At 45.2% G+C, this 18,637-nt stretch overlaps 1 protein-coding gene across 6 annotated transcripts in view; it reads left to right on the top strand.

Moving 5' to 3' along the window:
* The window catches only part of LOC125883744 (zinc finger protein 239-like), a 128,580-nt gene that overhangs the window by 87,833 nt on the left and 22,110 nt on the right, over positions 1-18,637 (top strand). For 2 of the 6 annotated variants that reach the window (XM_049568269.1, XM_049568263.1), the window contains exon 1: positions 9,076-9,347. The exons of 3 other annotated variants lie outside the window; for them this stretch is intronic. In XM_049568269.1, coding sequence (XP_049424226.1) covers positions 9,255-9,347 — 93 coding nt within the window. In that variant the 5' untranslated portion in view covers positions 9,076-9,254. Of the gene's footprint in view, positions 1-9,075; positions 9,348-18,637 lie in introns of those variants that run through there. One more of the 6 variants, XM_049568261.1, reaches the window with a different exon arrangement.

Below are 18,637 nucleotides of genomic sequence, written 5' to 3'. Positions count from 1 at the left end.
ACAGTATCAAAAGCTTTGAGACGTCGATGAAGAGGGCGGCACAAAATTGTTTATTATCCAGGGAGGAGACAATGTTATCGATAACTGAAGCTGCAGCTGTTATGGTGCTGTGACCCGGGCAAAAACCAGACTGTTGTGGCTGTAGTAGGTTGAGAGAGTCAATAAAGGTGCATAGTTGAAAATTAACTTATGATTCCAGAAGTTTTGCTAAGAGAGGTAATTTAGATATTGGACGGTAGTTGTTAAGATTACAGACATCTCCACTTTTGTGTAATGGTAATACTGTGGCACTTTTCCATGAAGCTGGAACCCTGCCTGTTAAAAAGGTTTGATTAAAAATATGAGCTAGATGAGAGCAGATGAAGGGGGCACTTAGACAGAGGAGATATGAGTCAAGATTGTCTGCACCAGTGTTTTTGCATGATATTAACCTCAGGAGAGCTTTGTGTACATCTACACTACTGACCAGGTTAAAGGAAAATGTGCCCTCAGCAGAGGCTGAAGCATTGGGGACTTCCTCTGCTGGACGAACGTGGTAACTGTTTGTAGTGGGATGTGCAGATATATTAAATAAAAGACCAGAGGAGAGGAAATGGTGATTTAAAGCTTCAACTATGGATGGTCTATCAGTAATATGACCAGATGTTTGGTGACTTGACTGATCTTTGGTCCCGTGTGCAGCTTCCCTCTCTAGCCTGCCTCCAGAAGGGGGCTCTGTTTGTGTTGTCATGGCGAGGTGCTCCAGGTCTGATCCATCAGGGTCTGTTGACTCACTGTTAGTCTGGCCCCTCCCCTTGGACCACTTTGCCTCTCAAGACCCGACCAGGAGCAACGGCTGGGACACCACAGCTCCCAGTATGACAGGGACATGAAAACCCCTCCACAGTGTTCAGGTTTCCAGCTCAGACTGTTTGCTCCTGTTGATGACATCAGGACACCAAAGTCTTCTGAGCTCTGAGCATCATCAACAAGTTAAATAGCAGATTAATATGATGTATGTTATCATGTGTAACATATTTGATGTCTTATCCAGTGTCTTGCATGTGTCTTGTGTTTGTCCACATGTAGAAGACAGCTGAGTTTTTCTTGCTGAGCTCCACCTGTATAAAGACGGAGGCTCAGCAGGGCGGAGCTCTTCTTCTTTTTGACTCTTGTTGGAGGTACAGAGACAGAAGTTGAGTTGAAGCCTGTTTGTGTGTGGAGGATTGTAATGTCCATATCATCAGATGAGTTCAGCCTTTAATAAAAATAGTTTGTAGACTCTGCAGTGGGATTAAAGTTCCTGGTGTTGGTCTTTGCTCCTGTCACAGTCTCACTACTAAAGCTCAGACGCTCCTCAGGATCAGCTCCACAGATTTATTGCGTCTATAAAACTGTGAAGCTTCATTCTTTGGTTTCACTGTAACGCCTGTTTACATCCTGTTACTGTTTTCATTATTATTTTCTGCTGCCATAGCAACAGTAACTGCTGCACGTTGGTATGAAAGGACATAAAATGGCAGATAAGGGAGCAGAGAAGACCACAAAAAAAATAACTACTGATACGACACTTAGCTCCAGAGAAAAAAACAACAGAAATCAGGAGTGTGATTAATGTGATGGAAAATTCTGATATTTAACCTATAATGTGTTGTATAAGGTTACTTGTTTTGATGAAACTGAGCTTCTAGCCTAATGATGTGTGTTGCTCATTTAACCCCTACTGTGACAGCAGTGAGAGACACCAAGGTCACGAGCCAGAGAGGCTCAGACACCAAGATTATGAGCCAGGGAGGACAACAAGTGTCCTTGTTAGTCTGAAGAGATGTTGTGTTTTAGGAATGTCAAGGTGCCACATATTTTGACTGTTGATGTGCATGTGTTATGAGAACTATAAAGATAGCAGGGCGAGAGGACTTGCTGGGCACTGACTGACTGACTGTTCATGCGGTTGTATGTTTGAGTGTCTCCATTCATGAATGCTTATTAAAACTCAAGAAAGACAGCCGACGTGTGAAGACTTTTTCTTTAAACTGTTCATTAAATAGTAGTTTTGCCACCACAAAATTGGCGACCACAAAGGGACCTCATCTGTGAGCAGATTCTGGAATTCTGGACTGAAGGTGTGAAGACTGTGCGCACAGCCAGAGCTGAGGCTCTTACACCTCAAACTCCCCCACAAAGGAAGGTTGAGAGGAGGGCCTGATGTCTGGAAAACCAGGATTCCCTTCACCGTTGGGGTCCAACGAACTTGGTGGCTGTCAACACCTCGCTGTCTGTTCTGGTGAGTTTTGAGGACTGCGCAGGAAAAGTCTTTTCCACCTATTGAGATAGGTTGGCAGACGTGCCAGGCACCGTTTCTGGGAAGCGGAGTGCAGGAAAAGTGGTGAGCTCAGTCTAGGTCAGGGACCTAAAGTGGTGTAGGTTGGGAACCTAACACGACACCTGATTATTTCAGCCATTAAGGGCGGAAGAAAAGGTGGTGAGAAGCTGTCTGGGTTAGAGGAGAAGTAGAGATGCTTGCTATCAAAGTGGAACAGACAGAGTGAGTGAAGCATGTTTTTCTTTATTTCCTTTTTGTAAGTCGTGCGAATTTTAGGGGAAAGGTAGAAAAAAAAATTTCCTTTAAAGTGATAAGTTTGCACATTTTTTGAGATTGATTTTTGCTTCCACAAATTTGACTTACTTCTAATACTACTAAGAAAACTGAGAGTTTGATTACAATGGGATCTGGACAGAGCAATACCTCAAAAGGGAGAATTGAGTCTGATTATGGCGCTCCCAACGTGAGATTTATGGAGATTAATTATGGAAAGGAGAGCATGGCTCAGTTAGATCTGTGGGTCAATAAGTGCTGTTTCCCGAGAACAGGCAGCCTGAGTGTTAAACAGCTTGAGGCTTTAGAGGTGAGGTTGACAGACTTAGAAAGAAGGCGACTGGAAGTTTGCAGGTAAGGTCAAGTTCCAGGCAGATTGGTCAGCTCTTAGTAGTTGGATGAGGGAAGCCAAGCATAGGCAGGGCCCCAAAGGTTTCCCAGCGCAGTGTTTGAAGCTGGATTCGGACCTCGACTCGGCTCCACCTGTACGGCCCCCACCATATGTTGAACACCACGAACCGGAGGGAGCAACTGGCCTCTCTGAATCAGGGCTGCTCACAGAGACATTGTTCTTCGGCTGATGACAAGATTGAAAACGGAGTTCCCTGTTCGTTTGGACTGGGGAAAAGTGGTGGCGGTTAAGCAGGATGCAAATGAAACTGTCTCTGCTTATCTATACCGCCTGAGACAAGCAGCGATGCAGTGTGGTGGACTGACCGAACTTGAGGAAAGTCAAAAGGACCCAAAGACAATGACCGTTGTTTCAAGTGCAGCAAAAAGGGGCATTTGGCAAGAAACTGCCGTAAAGGGGAAACAACAAGAAAAAAGATGGGGCAGATGAGTCAGATTGACTATGTGGTGAGAGCACGAGGACGGCCAAATCTGGTGATAACGCTGGCCTGGAAAACCAACCAACGCGTCAGGCACGTGAGAGCACTGACACTTACACAAATACAGAAACACACAACACGCACATCATGACTGATTTGTACACCTGACGGCATTCAGTGAGGAGAGTGAATGAAATGAAGGAAAGTTCTGCTTTTTTTCCAAAACGCTGAGGGACAGTTTGTGTGCGATCAAGTTGAAGATGGATCTCCCTCCCTCTGTTTTGCTGCAGCTTTCACACACACACACACACACACACACACACACACACACACACACACACACACACACACATGCTGACGTCACATGCCTGCACTGCTTGGCACACATGATTCCTATTTCACACACTGACCGTGATTATGAGGACATCTGGTGTAGTACAGGACAGGAAAAGAATAGGTTACAGTTAGATTGGTTGTATTGGAATGACGTTAATTGTGCTGTCTCGGTGAAACTTCCTAAACGATTGCATGAGTTGATTTTGTCACAAAACTCTGATCCACACATCTCACTGGTAAATCCCAACAGCACAGATCTGGGTCTGTGGGTGCGGGAGCTGAACGCCACTCCATGCTGGAAGTCTACAACTGAACCTCTTATTGATTTTAATAAGGAAATGAGGGTGTACAGAAAGAAACTAAATTGTGCCATTGAGACTTCCTGTTTAGTCGTGTTTGCAGACAAGACTGGGTTTTGATACTGACATGTGCACGGTTAAATCCATTGCAGACATCCCAGAGCTACAGCAGGTTCCCGCTTATCTCTGGGCCAAAAGTAAACATGATGCGCCCTGTGAGGCAAATTGTGATTTGTGATATTGGGCTTTACAAATAAAATTGACTCATTGGTTGATGTTGGTCTGATAAAACAACTGCGAGCCTGTGATAATCACACCTAAATCAGACAACCTGTCATAATCAATATCCTCTCAGACGTGAAGCAGTTGAAGGCATTAAACCTGTAGCTGTAAATGCTGCTGTGCAGGCCAGGGAGCCTACGGTCCCAAATCCACATACAATTCTGTCTCAAGTTCCAGCTGATAGCAAATGGTTTTCAGTTGTTGATCTGTCAAATGCTTTTTTCAGTGTTCCAGTACACCCAAACAGTCAATTCTGGTTTGCATTTTGATTTGAAATTCTGCTTTGAGAGATAGTTTGGAAACTCTTGTAGTGCCTAAAGGAAGTGTTTTGTTGCAGTGTGTTGATGGCCTGTTGATTGCGAGTGCGACCAGAGAAGATTGTGTTAAAGACACCCTCACCTTGCTGACTCATTTGGCTGAACAGGGTCATAAAGCCAGCCTGTCAAAACTACAATTTGTTGCAAAAGAGTTCACATTCCTGGGTCACGTGATCTCTTCCTAATTATGCTGAGATTGAGGCACCATTAGCAGCAATTGCTCATGGGAAAGGCCTGAAAGCATCTGATTGTGTCATTTGGACTCCTGACGCAGAGAAATCTTTTGTTGATTTGAAACTTTCTTTGCAAACACCTCCTACTCTTGGACTGCCTGACTGTACACGACCATTTACCCAGACTATTGATGAAAAGGGTGGGTACATGACTTCTGTACTGTTACAAGAACACCGGGGGAAAAAGCGACCTGTAGCTTATTTTCCATCTAAACTTGATAGTGTTGCTGCAATTGACACACATGACTGTGTGTCTGTGATAACTTCTGCTTGCTCTCCCAGGCCAGATATGAGAGACACAACGATTGCCAACGCTGATTTGAATCTTTGTAGATGGATCAGCTTCAAGAGACCCCAGCACTGGTAAAAATGCTGCAAGTTTTGCCGTCAACACTGCAGGAGACAGTGATTGCACGTGCTTTGTCATCCTCACATTCAGCTAAAGCGGCTGAATTGGTGGCTCTGACAGAGGCATGTAAACTGGCAGAAGGCAAATCTGTAAATATTTACACAGACAGCAGATATGCCTGGGGTGTGGTTCATGATTTTGGACAAATTTGGAAGGATAGGGATTTCTTAACTTCAGCAGGGAAAACTATTGCTCATCATGTGCTGCCATTGTCTTCAGCCTTGACTAACCCCTGTTTCTACTCCTACAGTCGTGGCTATGGCTGAGATAACAGACCTGCAGATAAGGGCCTCTCTGGCAGAGAAGGCCTTTTTTTAAAAAAGCTGGATGTACTGTGGTGGTGTTGAGTGTGGACGGGCCCCGATGACCTGCCCTGTCTCCCTAGCTACCCTTTTCATTTCTTTGCTAAATTGACACATGGTTTGGACCACGTGTCAAAGGGGGAATGATGAGATGAGATGAGATGAGATGAGATGAGATGAGATGAGATTCGGAGATACTGCTTTACAAGAGGGTTTTCCAGTTATGCCACAGAGTTTTGCAAAAGATGTGTGATGTGTGCTACTATACTTTATAGTATATCTTTTATACTAATACTTTTGATCACTTGCAAATGGATATCATTGAACTAACAGCTAATTGTACACAGCTGATTGTGTGCATGTTTTCAAAATGAGTTGGAGCTTTTCCCACAGCTAAACAGGATGCAGCAGCAGTGGCGAAGGCTTTGATGACTCTGATTCCCAGGTGGGGAATTCCAACTAAAATCAGCTTTTGTGAGCGCAGCCTTAAAAACTGTTGGTGAGTATTGATCTGAGACATCATTGTGCATATCACCCGGCCTCTGGAGGGGCATGTGAGAGAGACAATGCAACTTTGAAAACAAACATGTGAAAGTGTGTGAGGAGACTAAGATGTCATGGAGAAAAGCTCTTCCTATTGTATTGATGAACATGAGGGCTAGAAGGAGGAGCAGAAATGGATTCGGTCCATTTGAGATCTTGTTTGGCAGACCTCTCAATACTGGGATTGGGCCAGTTAAAAGGCAGTTGCCAGACACTGGTCACTGCGAGGATGAAATGTCATGATATTGTGCAACCTTGTCCTCTGTTTTGTGTGAAATCCACCAACAGGTGAAAGCTGCCCTGCCCAAACCAGCAGAAGGGAAGCTACATGATCTCAATGCAGGCGACTACGTTGTGGTGAGAGATCTGAGACGAAAGAACTGGAAAGCTCGCCGGTGGAACTGTCTGTTCCAGGTGCTTTTGGTGATGGAGACAGCAGTGATGCAATCCAGTGATGGGTATGGATCGCTCAGACATCATGTCTGGGTGTGTGGCAGACATGTTCATCAGGCCCTTCAGCCTGGATGGTGTGGCAGGGTGCTACTTGGCTAAGTTGCTGCCTGCTGTGACTATTGTTCCTGATTTGACTCATTTTCACACAGACTATGATCACTATTACCCACCGCACAGAGCAAGACGAGCTGTGGTAAGGGTGCCCCCTGTGGAGAAGGGTTTTGGGGGTCTCCTGCCATGGTGGGGAACAGTAAACAATGCACACAAGATTGATGCTATAGCTGTGGACTTGGAAAATCTCACAGGCAACGTGGCTACAGGATTCAGCTCACTCACACCAGCAGTACAGGGCCTCAGAAATGTGGCTCTGCAGAACAGGACGGCTCTGGATTTGATCCTGGCCAGCCAAGGGGGGGTTGTCACATTGTGGGTACTGATTGTTGTACATACATACCCGACATCACTGACAACATGACATGTGGTTGCTCATCTTAATGGCCTGTTGAATCTGGAGAAGAGCTGTGACACCGAATTTGGAGCAGGTATGGACCTGTGGTCCTGGTTTTCTCTGAGCGGATGGAAAGCATCATTAATGCATCTTTTTGCCCCTGTCGTGCTGGTTCTGCTGATGCTATGCATTGTTATGTGTTGTGTCGTTCCCTGTGTGAGACCTTAGATTACATCAATGGTATCATCTGCTGTAAGGCGCTATGTGCAGATGGATCTGTGGACTCCTCCTACAATTCACAGGAGTCACTCGTTTAAGTTTTTCTTCTGGTTCACATTTGTGTGTTTTAGTTTAGAAATGTTTTGATCATTAAAGTTGATTCATTAGTAGTTTGATTAGCAATCACATTTTTACATTACACTGCTTTAACACTGATTACACTTCGCATTAGTTTAGTAGACACCATATTTACTCAATTTGTTCTTTTGATTTTCACTTTCATTCTTTTAATTTTCATTTTTATTTCTCATTTTATTCATCTTCATTTTCTTTTATATAAACATTCACATGACAGTCAGTAAAGCAATGTGTTCCCTTTATTGATTTTACTATTGTGTATTCTCATTAAAGATGACATTTTTCATTTATGCTTATCTTGCTTTAACTTGGAGTTTAGTTTAAGGGATTTTTTGTCCTCATCATATAGAGGTTTTTTACCTTATTAGGTAGTGTAGTTAGACAGACAAGTCTTTTACCTTCTCCTTCGCCATTTAGGGAGGGGGATGTTTGGCTTGCCTGTGCTTATGGCCTGTGACTTCATCTAGGCCGTTTATCTTCGTTTTGGTTTTTTTTTAAAGTCTATATTTTGCTTTACAAAAACGTGAAAAAGCAGCTGTGCACATGTGCAGTACCTCTGCTCTGCCAGCAGATAGAGTGCCTACGAAAGCACCCCATCTGTTGGCACTTGTGATGTGACAATACTGTTTTTTCTGATGTCTGATTGTTGGCCTCATAAATGTCGCTAAATATTACAGCAGGGCTGTACAGTGCTACAGTCTTAATAGCATATGCTCCTAGAAATGATCCCGTGCTAAGTAATATCTGTATCTACTGCACATGTGCTGGTGAGTTGTGAAAGGTTTGCAAGACATTACATCCAGGGTGTCCAGTGAAAATTGAGGCCTTTAAGTTTAACATAGTATAATATTCCTCTAATATTGCACAGCTGGTTTGGCATCCAGAGGTCACATGGTCAATAATAGCTTTATATGGAGAATAATAGCTTTATATGAGTTTTTTTACATTTAAAAAGTCCTCAAAACGTATAGGCTACATAAGATATATTTCAACAAGAAGTGTTGTGGCATGTGAGGAATATTAGCCTCTATGTTAAACATTTGGTTTGACATCATTCGCTCAAATGGTTTTAGCATATAATAGATATTAATTTTCTTTTGAATTTCAGACGAATGTGAATGTCCAATATCAAACTAACTTAATACCGGTATAAAACAGACCGCTTTGTTCATAATCATATTAGCAGAAATACATTTTTGACCAGTGAAAACTGTGTGTGTTGATAATGGGACATTATACATGAAAAGGTCAAACATATATATATATGTATATATATATATATATATATATATATATATATATATATATATATATATGATGTAACAAAGTGTGTGTGTAGTTAAATCTGTATTGATGCCGGCTGCCGTTGCTCCGCCATGATGTTTTGAATCTTGCCTGGCAGCGAGCACGCTGCATTTAAATAGGAGACTGATGAGGGCGGTAACATGCCGTGCAACGTCTACAATGAAGAAGAAGAGACATTTTCTATTAAAGTTGTTTTTGGCCAAGGTGAGAACCATCAGATGATAATAAAAGCAGCCTGACAGTTCCTGCGTGAAGCAGGGCTGTATATAAAGATTTAAATAGACTCTGTCCAGTGGAGGGCAGTGATACGCCAAGTAGCGTCAAAACTGCCGGAAATCGAGAAGAAGAAGAAGAAGAAGTCCGCGGTGCATTTTGGGTAAGTAGTATCCCTGCTGTATGCTCTGTGATCATACTACAACGTAGGCGTGTTTAGTAGGGGTTGTAACATACTACTCCTCCCTACTACGGTTTCGGACATACTACATACTAATTTGGTCTACTACAATCCATACTACTTGACGCAGCCCAGGAGCAGGAGGAGCAGGAGGAGCAGTAGAGGAGCGGAATGGAGGAGGACAAGCAGAACCCGGAGCACCGGAGCAACAAGGTCCGGAGAAGACAAGCAGCAGGCTCGTCCTCTGATAGCAGCGATGTTGAGGTGAGTGTTGATGACGTCATGGATAAAAAGGGCTTGACAGCAGCCACACTAAAGACACGAGGAAGAGTCTCGAGGCTCCGTGGATCATCCGCTCATTCTCTGGTTCGCTCTGAGCCTCGTGGCGGCCATTTTGTTCTCCTCCTGTACTGGTTTCCAGTCTGCGGTCAGTGCTCCGGGTTGTTCTGTCTGCTGGGATTCAGGGACAGTGGACTTCCGGTTTGAGGGACAGAGACAGATGGTGATGAAGGACAGGTTGTTGTCTCTGGGTGTCCAGTTATAGTGGAGCTTTTATCAGCTCATGTTTTGTACACATAACACTGACTGCTCTGTGTGGTTTCTTCATGGAGATTTTCCCGCGCGGCGCATTTCGTGATCTCGCGAACGAACAAGAGGCTTGTTTGCGATTATTTCTTTCTTTATTATGCAGTTACAGTGCTGAGGAATGACTGGTTACATGTAATTAAACTACAAAATAAATATATTTACCTTCCGAGAGAGTCAGTTATTAATTTACAGACTCTAACAGGGGCGTGTCCAGGGTCTGAGGACACTGGGGGCTCAGCCTCTGTAGGGGGGCACTCTGGTTCCCTGTTTAGTGTGTGTCGTTTCGCCTGCTTTCCACATGACTTGGTAATTGTGATGTTAAAAATATACTGTAGTTTTTAGTAAAGCTGCCCCCCCTCCCCCAAACTAAGAATTTTCCTGATCAACCAATACGTCATGTTTGTAGTCGACCACTGAAGATGAGTTTACATATCACCTTGGGTTCGTCCTTCACCTTCTCAAAATGATCCCACACTTTGGATTTCCTGCCCGACATGTTGTTAACTAGCCTGTGGAATAACCGCAGGTACCAGCCCTGGAAATGAACCTGACTCCTGTCTGACTGCTGAGCATGGACACTTCCTGTGTCTGTCCTTTCACATTAAAGTCCCTCATCAAAGGCGATTCACAGATTAACCAGCAAAAAGTAGGCTACGGTGAACTTGTATGTCCCCTGTAGTTAAATTTAAGTTTTAGAGTGTTTTCTTAAAAGGCTAAAAACTTTCTTGATAGGCTAGCTGTTTTTGGTGACATGTTTGAAAACATGCAACAGCAACAATTTTAAAAGACACAGTGCGCTCTCAAAATAACTGTTGATCAACGGAGCAGCAGCAAACACTGTTTAAAACTTAGCAAACCAGTTTGGATTTGGATTTATTTTGATAAGGCGCAGCTCCTAACAGAGTTTCATGTTTTATAATATTAATGTAATTTAATAATTACATTAATAATTAATAATTATTCTTAATATCGTAAACATGCGGGTGACTAGTTGACTAATGGACCTAATGCACAGTGGTGGAAACTAGACATACATTTGCTGAAGTACTGAAGCTACTTAAGTACAGCGTAGAGGTACTTTTAATTTACCTGAGTATTTCTATTTTCTGCTCCCGTGTACTTTTATTCCACTACATTTCAGAAGTAATACTGTACTTTTTACTGCATTACATTCATCTGACATCTTGAATCACTTCACAGATTCAGATCATGAAAACAACATAGAAATCGACCAAAACATTATAGAACAGAATAGAATAGAATAGAATAGCCTTTATTGTCATTGTGTGTACAACGAAATTAAGGTGCCACTCCAGTCAGTGCAACAAGAAAGAACAATAGCAATAAAAATAAATCAATAAAAATAGAATAGACAAACTATGAACAAGAGAAAATATGAACAAGTATATGCAGTGTGTGCCATGAATATTTCTGCACAGTATAGTGCAAATGGTTTGCTTGTAGATATTCCAGGAACAGTGTTATCACTTTTTACAGTTTAGTGTTGTGAAATAAAAAGATGAAGTCCGCACACCAGAAGCTGCTCCTTGCACATCAATAAATTGTGCAAGGAGCAGCTTCTGGTGTGCGGACTTCATCTTTTTATTTCATACTTACCTTTTGGTCCAGCACCTAGCATAAAAATTTTTTTGGGTATGTGCGTGCTACTTTTTACCTGTTACAGTTTAGTGTTGTGACAGCTCTTGGAAAGAAACTGTCCCTGAACCTGTTTGTCCGTGTTCTGAGGGACCTGTAGCGCCTGCCAGAGGGCAACAGTTCAACCAGGTGGTGACCGGGGTGGGATGTGTCTTTGATAATGTTGCTAGCTCTGTTGTGATAGCGAGAGCTAGCAGTGTCTTTCAGGCTGGGCAGGGGGCAGCCAGTGATCTTTTGGGCGGTATTGATCACCTTCTGCAGAGCTCTCCTGTCTGCTGCTGTGCACCCAGCATACCATGCAGAAATGCAGTATGCCAGGATGCTCTCCACGGTGGCTCGCCAGAAAGATACCAGCAGCTTCTCCTTCAGGTTGTTTTTCCCGAGCACTCTCAGAAAATGGAGTCGCTGCTGGGTCTTCTTCACCACCGCAGAGGTGTCAACAGACCAGGAGAGGTCATCTGCGACGTGGACCCCCAAGAACCTGAGCGAGTGGACCTATTCCACTGGGTCCCCATTGATGAGGAGTGGGGTCGGGGCTGCACTGTCTTTTCTGAAGTCCATAATGAGCTCTTTTGTTTTTGTTGTGTTCAGTGAAAGGTTGTTTGTTGAGCACCACTCTGCCAGTCTGTCAACCTTGTCCCTGTATACAGATCCATCTCCACCTGAGATGAGCCCGACCACAGTTGTGTCGTTTGCGAACTTAATGACCAAGGGATGGGCTGGTGTGCAGTCATAAGTGTACAGTGTGTACAAGAGTGGGCTCAGTACACAACCTTGTGGGGAACCTGTGCTGAGAGTGAGGAGAGGTGGGGGCCAATTCTGACAACCTGTGGGTGGTTTGTCAGGAAGTCTTTGATCCAGGACCAGATGGGGGTGGACCGGCCTTGGTGAGAAAGTTTCTAGGATGTCCAGTATTGTATTGAAGGCTGAGCTGTAGTCTATGAAGAGCATCCTGGCGTAGCTCCCCGGGTGTTCCAGATGGTTAAGCACAGCGTGGAGAGCTATGCTGATGGCATTCTCAGTGGAGCGGTTTGACCTGTAGGCGAATTGGTAGGGGTCAAAGGTGGGGGGTTGGCTGGCTTTGATGTGCTGAGAGACCAGTTTCTCAAAACACTTCATGACCACAGGTGTGAGAGCCACTGGTCTGTAGTCATTTAGACTGCTCATGGCTGACTTTCTTGGGACGGAGATGATGGTTGCTGTTTTCAGACAGGAGGGGATGGTGGCTTGTGACAGGGAAAGATTGAAGATTTGTGTAAAAATCCCGGCCAGCTGATCAGCACACGCCTTGAGTACTTTCCCGTGGCTTGTGTGAACTCTCCAGATTCTGAGAGGCTTTTTTGGGGGTGGGTGACAGATCATTGTCGTCTCTCTGGACCGTGGCTGACACGGCAGCAAACACATGAAAGTTTGTCTCGTTGGCTCAGACAGAAACAGAGATTAAGGTTTTATCTGGTTATCTGACAACTTCAACAAATATAACGTGGAAGAGATGATTATGTGTGGATACGATAAAAAGAAGCAAAGTAAAAAAAAAAAAAAAAAAAAAAAAAAGATTACATCAGACCATATGATGATAAAATGAATAATTTATTGTAAATAAAATTAAGTCAGGATACACCATATTGGATTTTTCGCCAATATCCAACATGCCGATATTAAGCAGCTTATTTGGCCAATACCAATATCAATGTATGCATGTATACTCTTATCATGATGGCCCACCAACAGATGGAGACACTAAATACAATACTTGAATGTAATATTCATTCATTGTGCAGAATAAGAAAAAGCATGTTGGCTGATTCTGATAGTTCATTTTAAAGATATCGGTCAATACTGATGATGTGCCAATATTATGGTATATCCCTAATAGAAAGGATTATAGGTGAGTGACTGAGTACATGAGGTCATTATTAAATGTGCAGTATATGAGCATGTTAATCAGTTAGTATAAGAATGTGTGTGTGAGAACACACAGTGTAGTATGGCGGGAAAAATGTCATTGTATAGTGTGCCAGAAATGTCAAAGTGCATTATGCTAAGAAAATAATGACATAGTGTATTATGGCAAAAAAAAAGTTCAATTTTAAAGCAAAATATGGAGGGTTTACAGTTTTTCCATTTGCAATGGTGTATATGATATTTACCCATGATGAAAAATAAATGCTCAATAGTTTCGGGTTCTCTTGAACAAAATACACATAAGGATTTACTTGAAAATGAAATCTTTGTGGTAAAGTTTCAGCAGCTGGATAAACATTGTTTACAATTCTAAAGTGAACGTCTTTTACTTTTGGTGAAATTGGCCATTTAAGATAATGGAAACATTTATTCATTAAAATGTTCCCGTTATGGATTATTCTTACTTTTGAAAATCAGACAACAATTTGCATTTCAAAACATAAGCAATGACTTTGTTATTACATTTCTTATCACCAACATACACTTCACCAGTCTTTATTTCAGGCAACTTAATAACCACATGTGAATATGTAAGAGTGCTTTGTGTCATGTGTTTGAAAGGAAGCGGAATGGCTTTACAAATTGGACTGAACTCTCTGACGGAGCATTTTAAACGAACCTTTTCTACAAATGAATCACATTGAATAAAATGGCCATGTTCATCCATCAAGTCAACAACATATAACACTTTTTTCTCATACCATTCTTTTTTAAACAAGGTTTTCTTACTAATTGTAATGGCTCTATTATTCCACAAGGTGGAGCCATGTGGTGTGAAATTATGGGTCTATATCATTTTCCAGTAATGCAGTACCTGTTTATGGAAATCTGACAACTTAATAGGCAGTTTTGAAATCTCCAAATCACATTTCAACTATGTTGAAGTCTCCACCCATTATCACTTGATCTGAAGTGTAGGTTATTTTCCAATCATTCACAAGTTTACCTAGTTCTGCAAATATGTCCCTGTCCGCAGCTTTATTATTCTAACCATAAATACACACTAAAATGTAACGTTTGTCATTTATCTCTACTACTACCAATGACGTTATGTATCTGTTTGATTGTCAATTATCATGCCTGGAAACCTGTTAAATAATACCATTACTCCAGCTGAATGAGAAGTTCCATGTGCAAGAAAAGCAAAATCGCCCCACTGACCTTTCCAGAACTTTTTGTCAGTCATAACAGAATGAGTCTCTTGTAAGGAAACACATTTTGATTTTTGTTCCTTGCAAAATAAAAAGATTGCTTTTCACTTAACACTGTTTTTAACCCCCTAACATTCAAAGATAAAAAAAAGAACACACATAGGGTCTTCATAAAACATATAGATTCAAGATTCAAAGTCGTTGTCGTCGTCGTCGTCCTCCGCTTATCCGTGTCCGGGTCGCGGGGGCAGCAGCCTCAGCAAAGAAGCCCAGACAGTTCTCTCCCCAGCCACTTCCGTCAGCTCTTCCGCGGGAACCCCGTGGCGTTCCCAGGCCAGTCGGGTGATGTAGTCCCTCCAGCGTGTCCTGGGCCGGCCCCGAGGTCTCCTCCCGGTTGGACACGCCCGAAACACCTCCCACCTCCTTACCAGATGCCCGAACCACCTCAACTGGCTCCTCTCGATGTGGAGGAGCAGCGGCTCTACTCCGAGTCCCTCCCAAATGTCTGAGCTCCTCACCCTATCACCCTGCGGAGGAAACTCATTTTGGCCGCTTGTACTCGCGATCTCATTCTTTCGGTCACTACCCAGAGCTCGTGACCACAGGTGAGGGTTGGAACGTAGATCGACCGGTAAATCGAGAGCTTCGCTTTTTGGCTAAGCTCCCTCTTCACCACAACGGACCGGTTAAGCACCTGCATCACTGCTGACGCCACCCCAATCCGCCTGTCAATCTCCCGCTCCATCCTACCCTCACTCGTTAACAAGATCCCGAGATACTTAAACTCCTCCACCTGAGGAAGGACCTCCCCCCCGACCTGGAGTGGGCAATCCACCCTTTTCCGGCTGAGGACCATGGCCTCAGACTTGGAGGTGCTGATTCTCATCCCAGCCGCTTCACACTCAGCTGCGAACCGTCCCAGCGAGAGCTGGAGGTCACTGTTCGATGGAGCTAGGAGGACCACGTCATCCGCAAAAAGCAGGGACGAGACCCTCCCGTCATCGAACCTGACACCCTCCACCACTCGGCTGCGCCTAGAAATTCTGTCCATAAAAGTTATGAACAGAACCGGTGACAAAGGGCAGCCCTGACGGAGTCCAACCCTCACCGGGAACAGGTCTGACTTACTGCCAGCCACGCGAACCAGACTCATGCTCCTTTGGTACAAGGACTGGATGGCCCTTAGCAAGGGGCCACCAACCCCATACTCCCGGAGCACCCCCCACAGGATGCCCCTGGGGACACGGTTGTAAGCCTTCTCCAAATCCACAAAACACATGTGGACTGGTTGGGCAAACTCCCATGCCCCCTCCAGCACCCTGGCGAGGGTAAAGAGTAGGGATAGACCGCTATGGATTTTTTAGGGCCGATGCTGATACCGATTTTTTTTTTTTTTCCATCACCTTTAGCCGATGACCGATTATGGACTGCCGATTTTCTTGAACCGATATTTGGGGCCGATACTGCTTTTGCTCCCTCAATTTACATCAAAAAATGACGCACTGATAAAAAATACTACAGGTCTCAAGTTTAAAATAAGAAACATTTATTGAACAGTAAAAAATCCTAAAACAAGATGGAAAGTTGAGGTAGAACAGAATATAGAATATTATTATTATTATTATACATTCAAATAAAAAAGAGTTCAGTGCTTTTAAATCTTCCAGTAATGTCTTTATAAAATAAACAAATATTTAAGCTGAAGCATAAATAAAACAACAACTACTGTACACAGTAGGATTCAACAGCTTTGTTCAACTTAACCACATACTTTCAAATGAAAAAAACTGCCAGGGAAAAATAAATCCGCGAACCCACACGTGTATCAGCCGATGCCGATACAAGTAAAAAAACTCAAATATCGGCCTGATATATCGGCCGGCCGATGTATCGGTCTATCCTTAGTAAAGAGCTGGTCCACGGTTCCGCGTCCGTGACGAAAACCACATTGCTCCTCCTCAATCTGAGGTTCAACTATTGACCGGACCCTCTTCTCCAGCACCCTGGAGTAGACCTTACCGGGTAGGCTGAGGAGTGTGATCCCCCTGTAGTTGGAACACACCCTCTGGTCCCCTTTCTTGAAAATGGGGACCACCACCCCGGTCTGCCACTTCAGAGGCACTGCCCCCGATGTCCACGCAATGTTGCAGAGGCGTGTCAGCCAGGACAGCCCTACAACATCCAGAGCCTTGAGATATCCAGGACGAATCTCATCCACCCCCGGGGCTCCGCCACCTCGGAGTTGTTTCACTACCACAGCGACTTCTGCCCCAGAAATTGGATGACCCGCCCCCGAGACCCCCCGTCTCTGTTTCCTCACTGGAATGCGCGTTGGTGGGATTGAGGAGCTCCTCAAAGTATTCCTTCCACCGCCCGACAATGTCCCCAATAATGACGTCAGCAGCTCCCTGCCTCCACTGTAAACAGTGTGAGCAAGTTGCCGCCTTCCCCCCCCGAGGCACCGGACGGTTTGCCAGAACCTCTTTGGAGCCGATCGATAGTCTTCCTCCATGGCCTCACCAAACTCCTCCCACGCCCGAGTTTTTGCCTCCACGACTGCCGCCACTGCGCTCCGCTTGGCCCGCCGATACCCTTCAGCTGCTTCCGGAGACCCACAGACCAACCATGCCCTGTAGGCCTCCTTCGTCAGCCTGACGACTCCCCTCACCTCTGGTGTCCACCAGCGGTTTCGGGGGTTACCGCCGCGACTGGCCCCAGCGGCCTTGCGGCCACAGCTTGCAACCGCTGCCTCGACAATGGCAGAGCGGAACAAGGCCCATTCGGACTCAATGTCCCCCTCTGCCCTCGGAACGCGGTCGAAGCTCTCCCGGAGATGGGAGTTGAAGATCATCCGGACAGGTTCTTCCGCCAGGCGTTCCCAGCAGACCCTCACTGTTCGTTTGGGCCTGCCAGGTCTGCGCGGCGTCTTCCCCCACCATCTGATCCAACTCACCACCAGGTGGTGATCAGTTGACAGCTCTGCTCCTCTCTTCACCCGAGTGTCCAGAACATTTGGCCGCAGGTCAAATGATACGACTACAAAGTCAATCATTGACCTGCGACCTAGGCTGTCCTGGTGCCACGTGCACTGATGGACATCCTTATGTTTGAACATGGTGTTAGTTATGGCCAAACTGCGACCCACACAGAAGTCCAATAACTGAACACCACTTGGGTTCAGATCGGGCAGGCCGTTCCTCCCAATCACGCCCCTCCAGGTCCTGCTGTCATTGCCCACGTGAGCGTTGAAGTCCTCCAGCAGAACAATGGAGTCCCCGGTCGGGGCACTGTCCAGCACCCGTCCCAGGGACTCCAAAAAGGGCAGGTACTCTGAACTGTTGTTCAGTGCATAAGCACAGACAACAGTCAGGACCCGTTCCCCGACCCGAAGACGCAGGGAAGCAACCCTTTCGTCCACCGGGGTAAACCCCAACATACAGGCAGAGAGTCTGGGGGCTATCAGAAAGCCCACCCCGGTCCTCCACCTCTCACCCGGAGCAACTCCAGCGAAGGAGAGAGTCCAACCCCTCTCAAGGACTTGGGTTCCAGACCCAGAACTATGTGTCGAGGTGAGGCCGACTATATCTAGCCGGTAGCGCTCAACCTCTTCCACCAGCTCCGGCTCCTTCCCCGCCAGAGAGGTGACATTCCATGTCCCAAGAGCCAACTTCTGTAACCGAGGATCGGACCGCCAAGGCCCCCGCCTTGGTCTGCTGCCCAATCCACATTGCACCGAACCCTTCTGGATCCCTCTGCGGGTGGTGGGCCTGCAGGGGGACGAGCCCATGTAGTCAGTTCGGGCTGGGCCCGGCCGGACCCCATGGGCGAAGGCCCGGCCACCAGGCGCTCGCCCACGGGCCCCAACCCCAGGCCTGGCTCCAGAGCGGGGCCCCGGTAACCCTCCGGGCCGGGTACACGTGTCCTTGTTTGTATCCATCATAAAGGGTCTTTTGAACCGTTCTTCGTCTGACCCTTCGCCCAGAACCAATCTGCCATGGGAAACCCTACCAGGGGCAAAATGCCCCCGACAGCATAGCTCCTAGGGTCCTTAGGGCACTCAAACTCCTCCACCATGATAAGGTGACGGTTCTCGGAGGGGAAGATTCAAAGTGTTTATTGTCATATGCACAGTAAGGACACGCATTTCCCTGCAGAATGAAATTCGTTCTTTTCTGTCACCAATTAATGCTAAAC

Source organism: Epinephelus fuscoguttatus, linkage group LG23 (genome assembly GCF_011397635.1).
Source record: "Epinephelus fuscoguttatus linkage group LG23, E.fuscoguttatus.final_Chr_v1".
Lineage (NCBI taxonomy): Eukaryota > Metazoa > Chordata > Actinopteri > Perciformes > Serranidae > Epinephelus > Epinephelus fuscoguttatus.
This window is presented reverse-complemented; position numbering and strand designations above follow the sequence as displayed.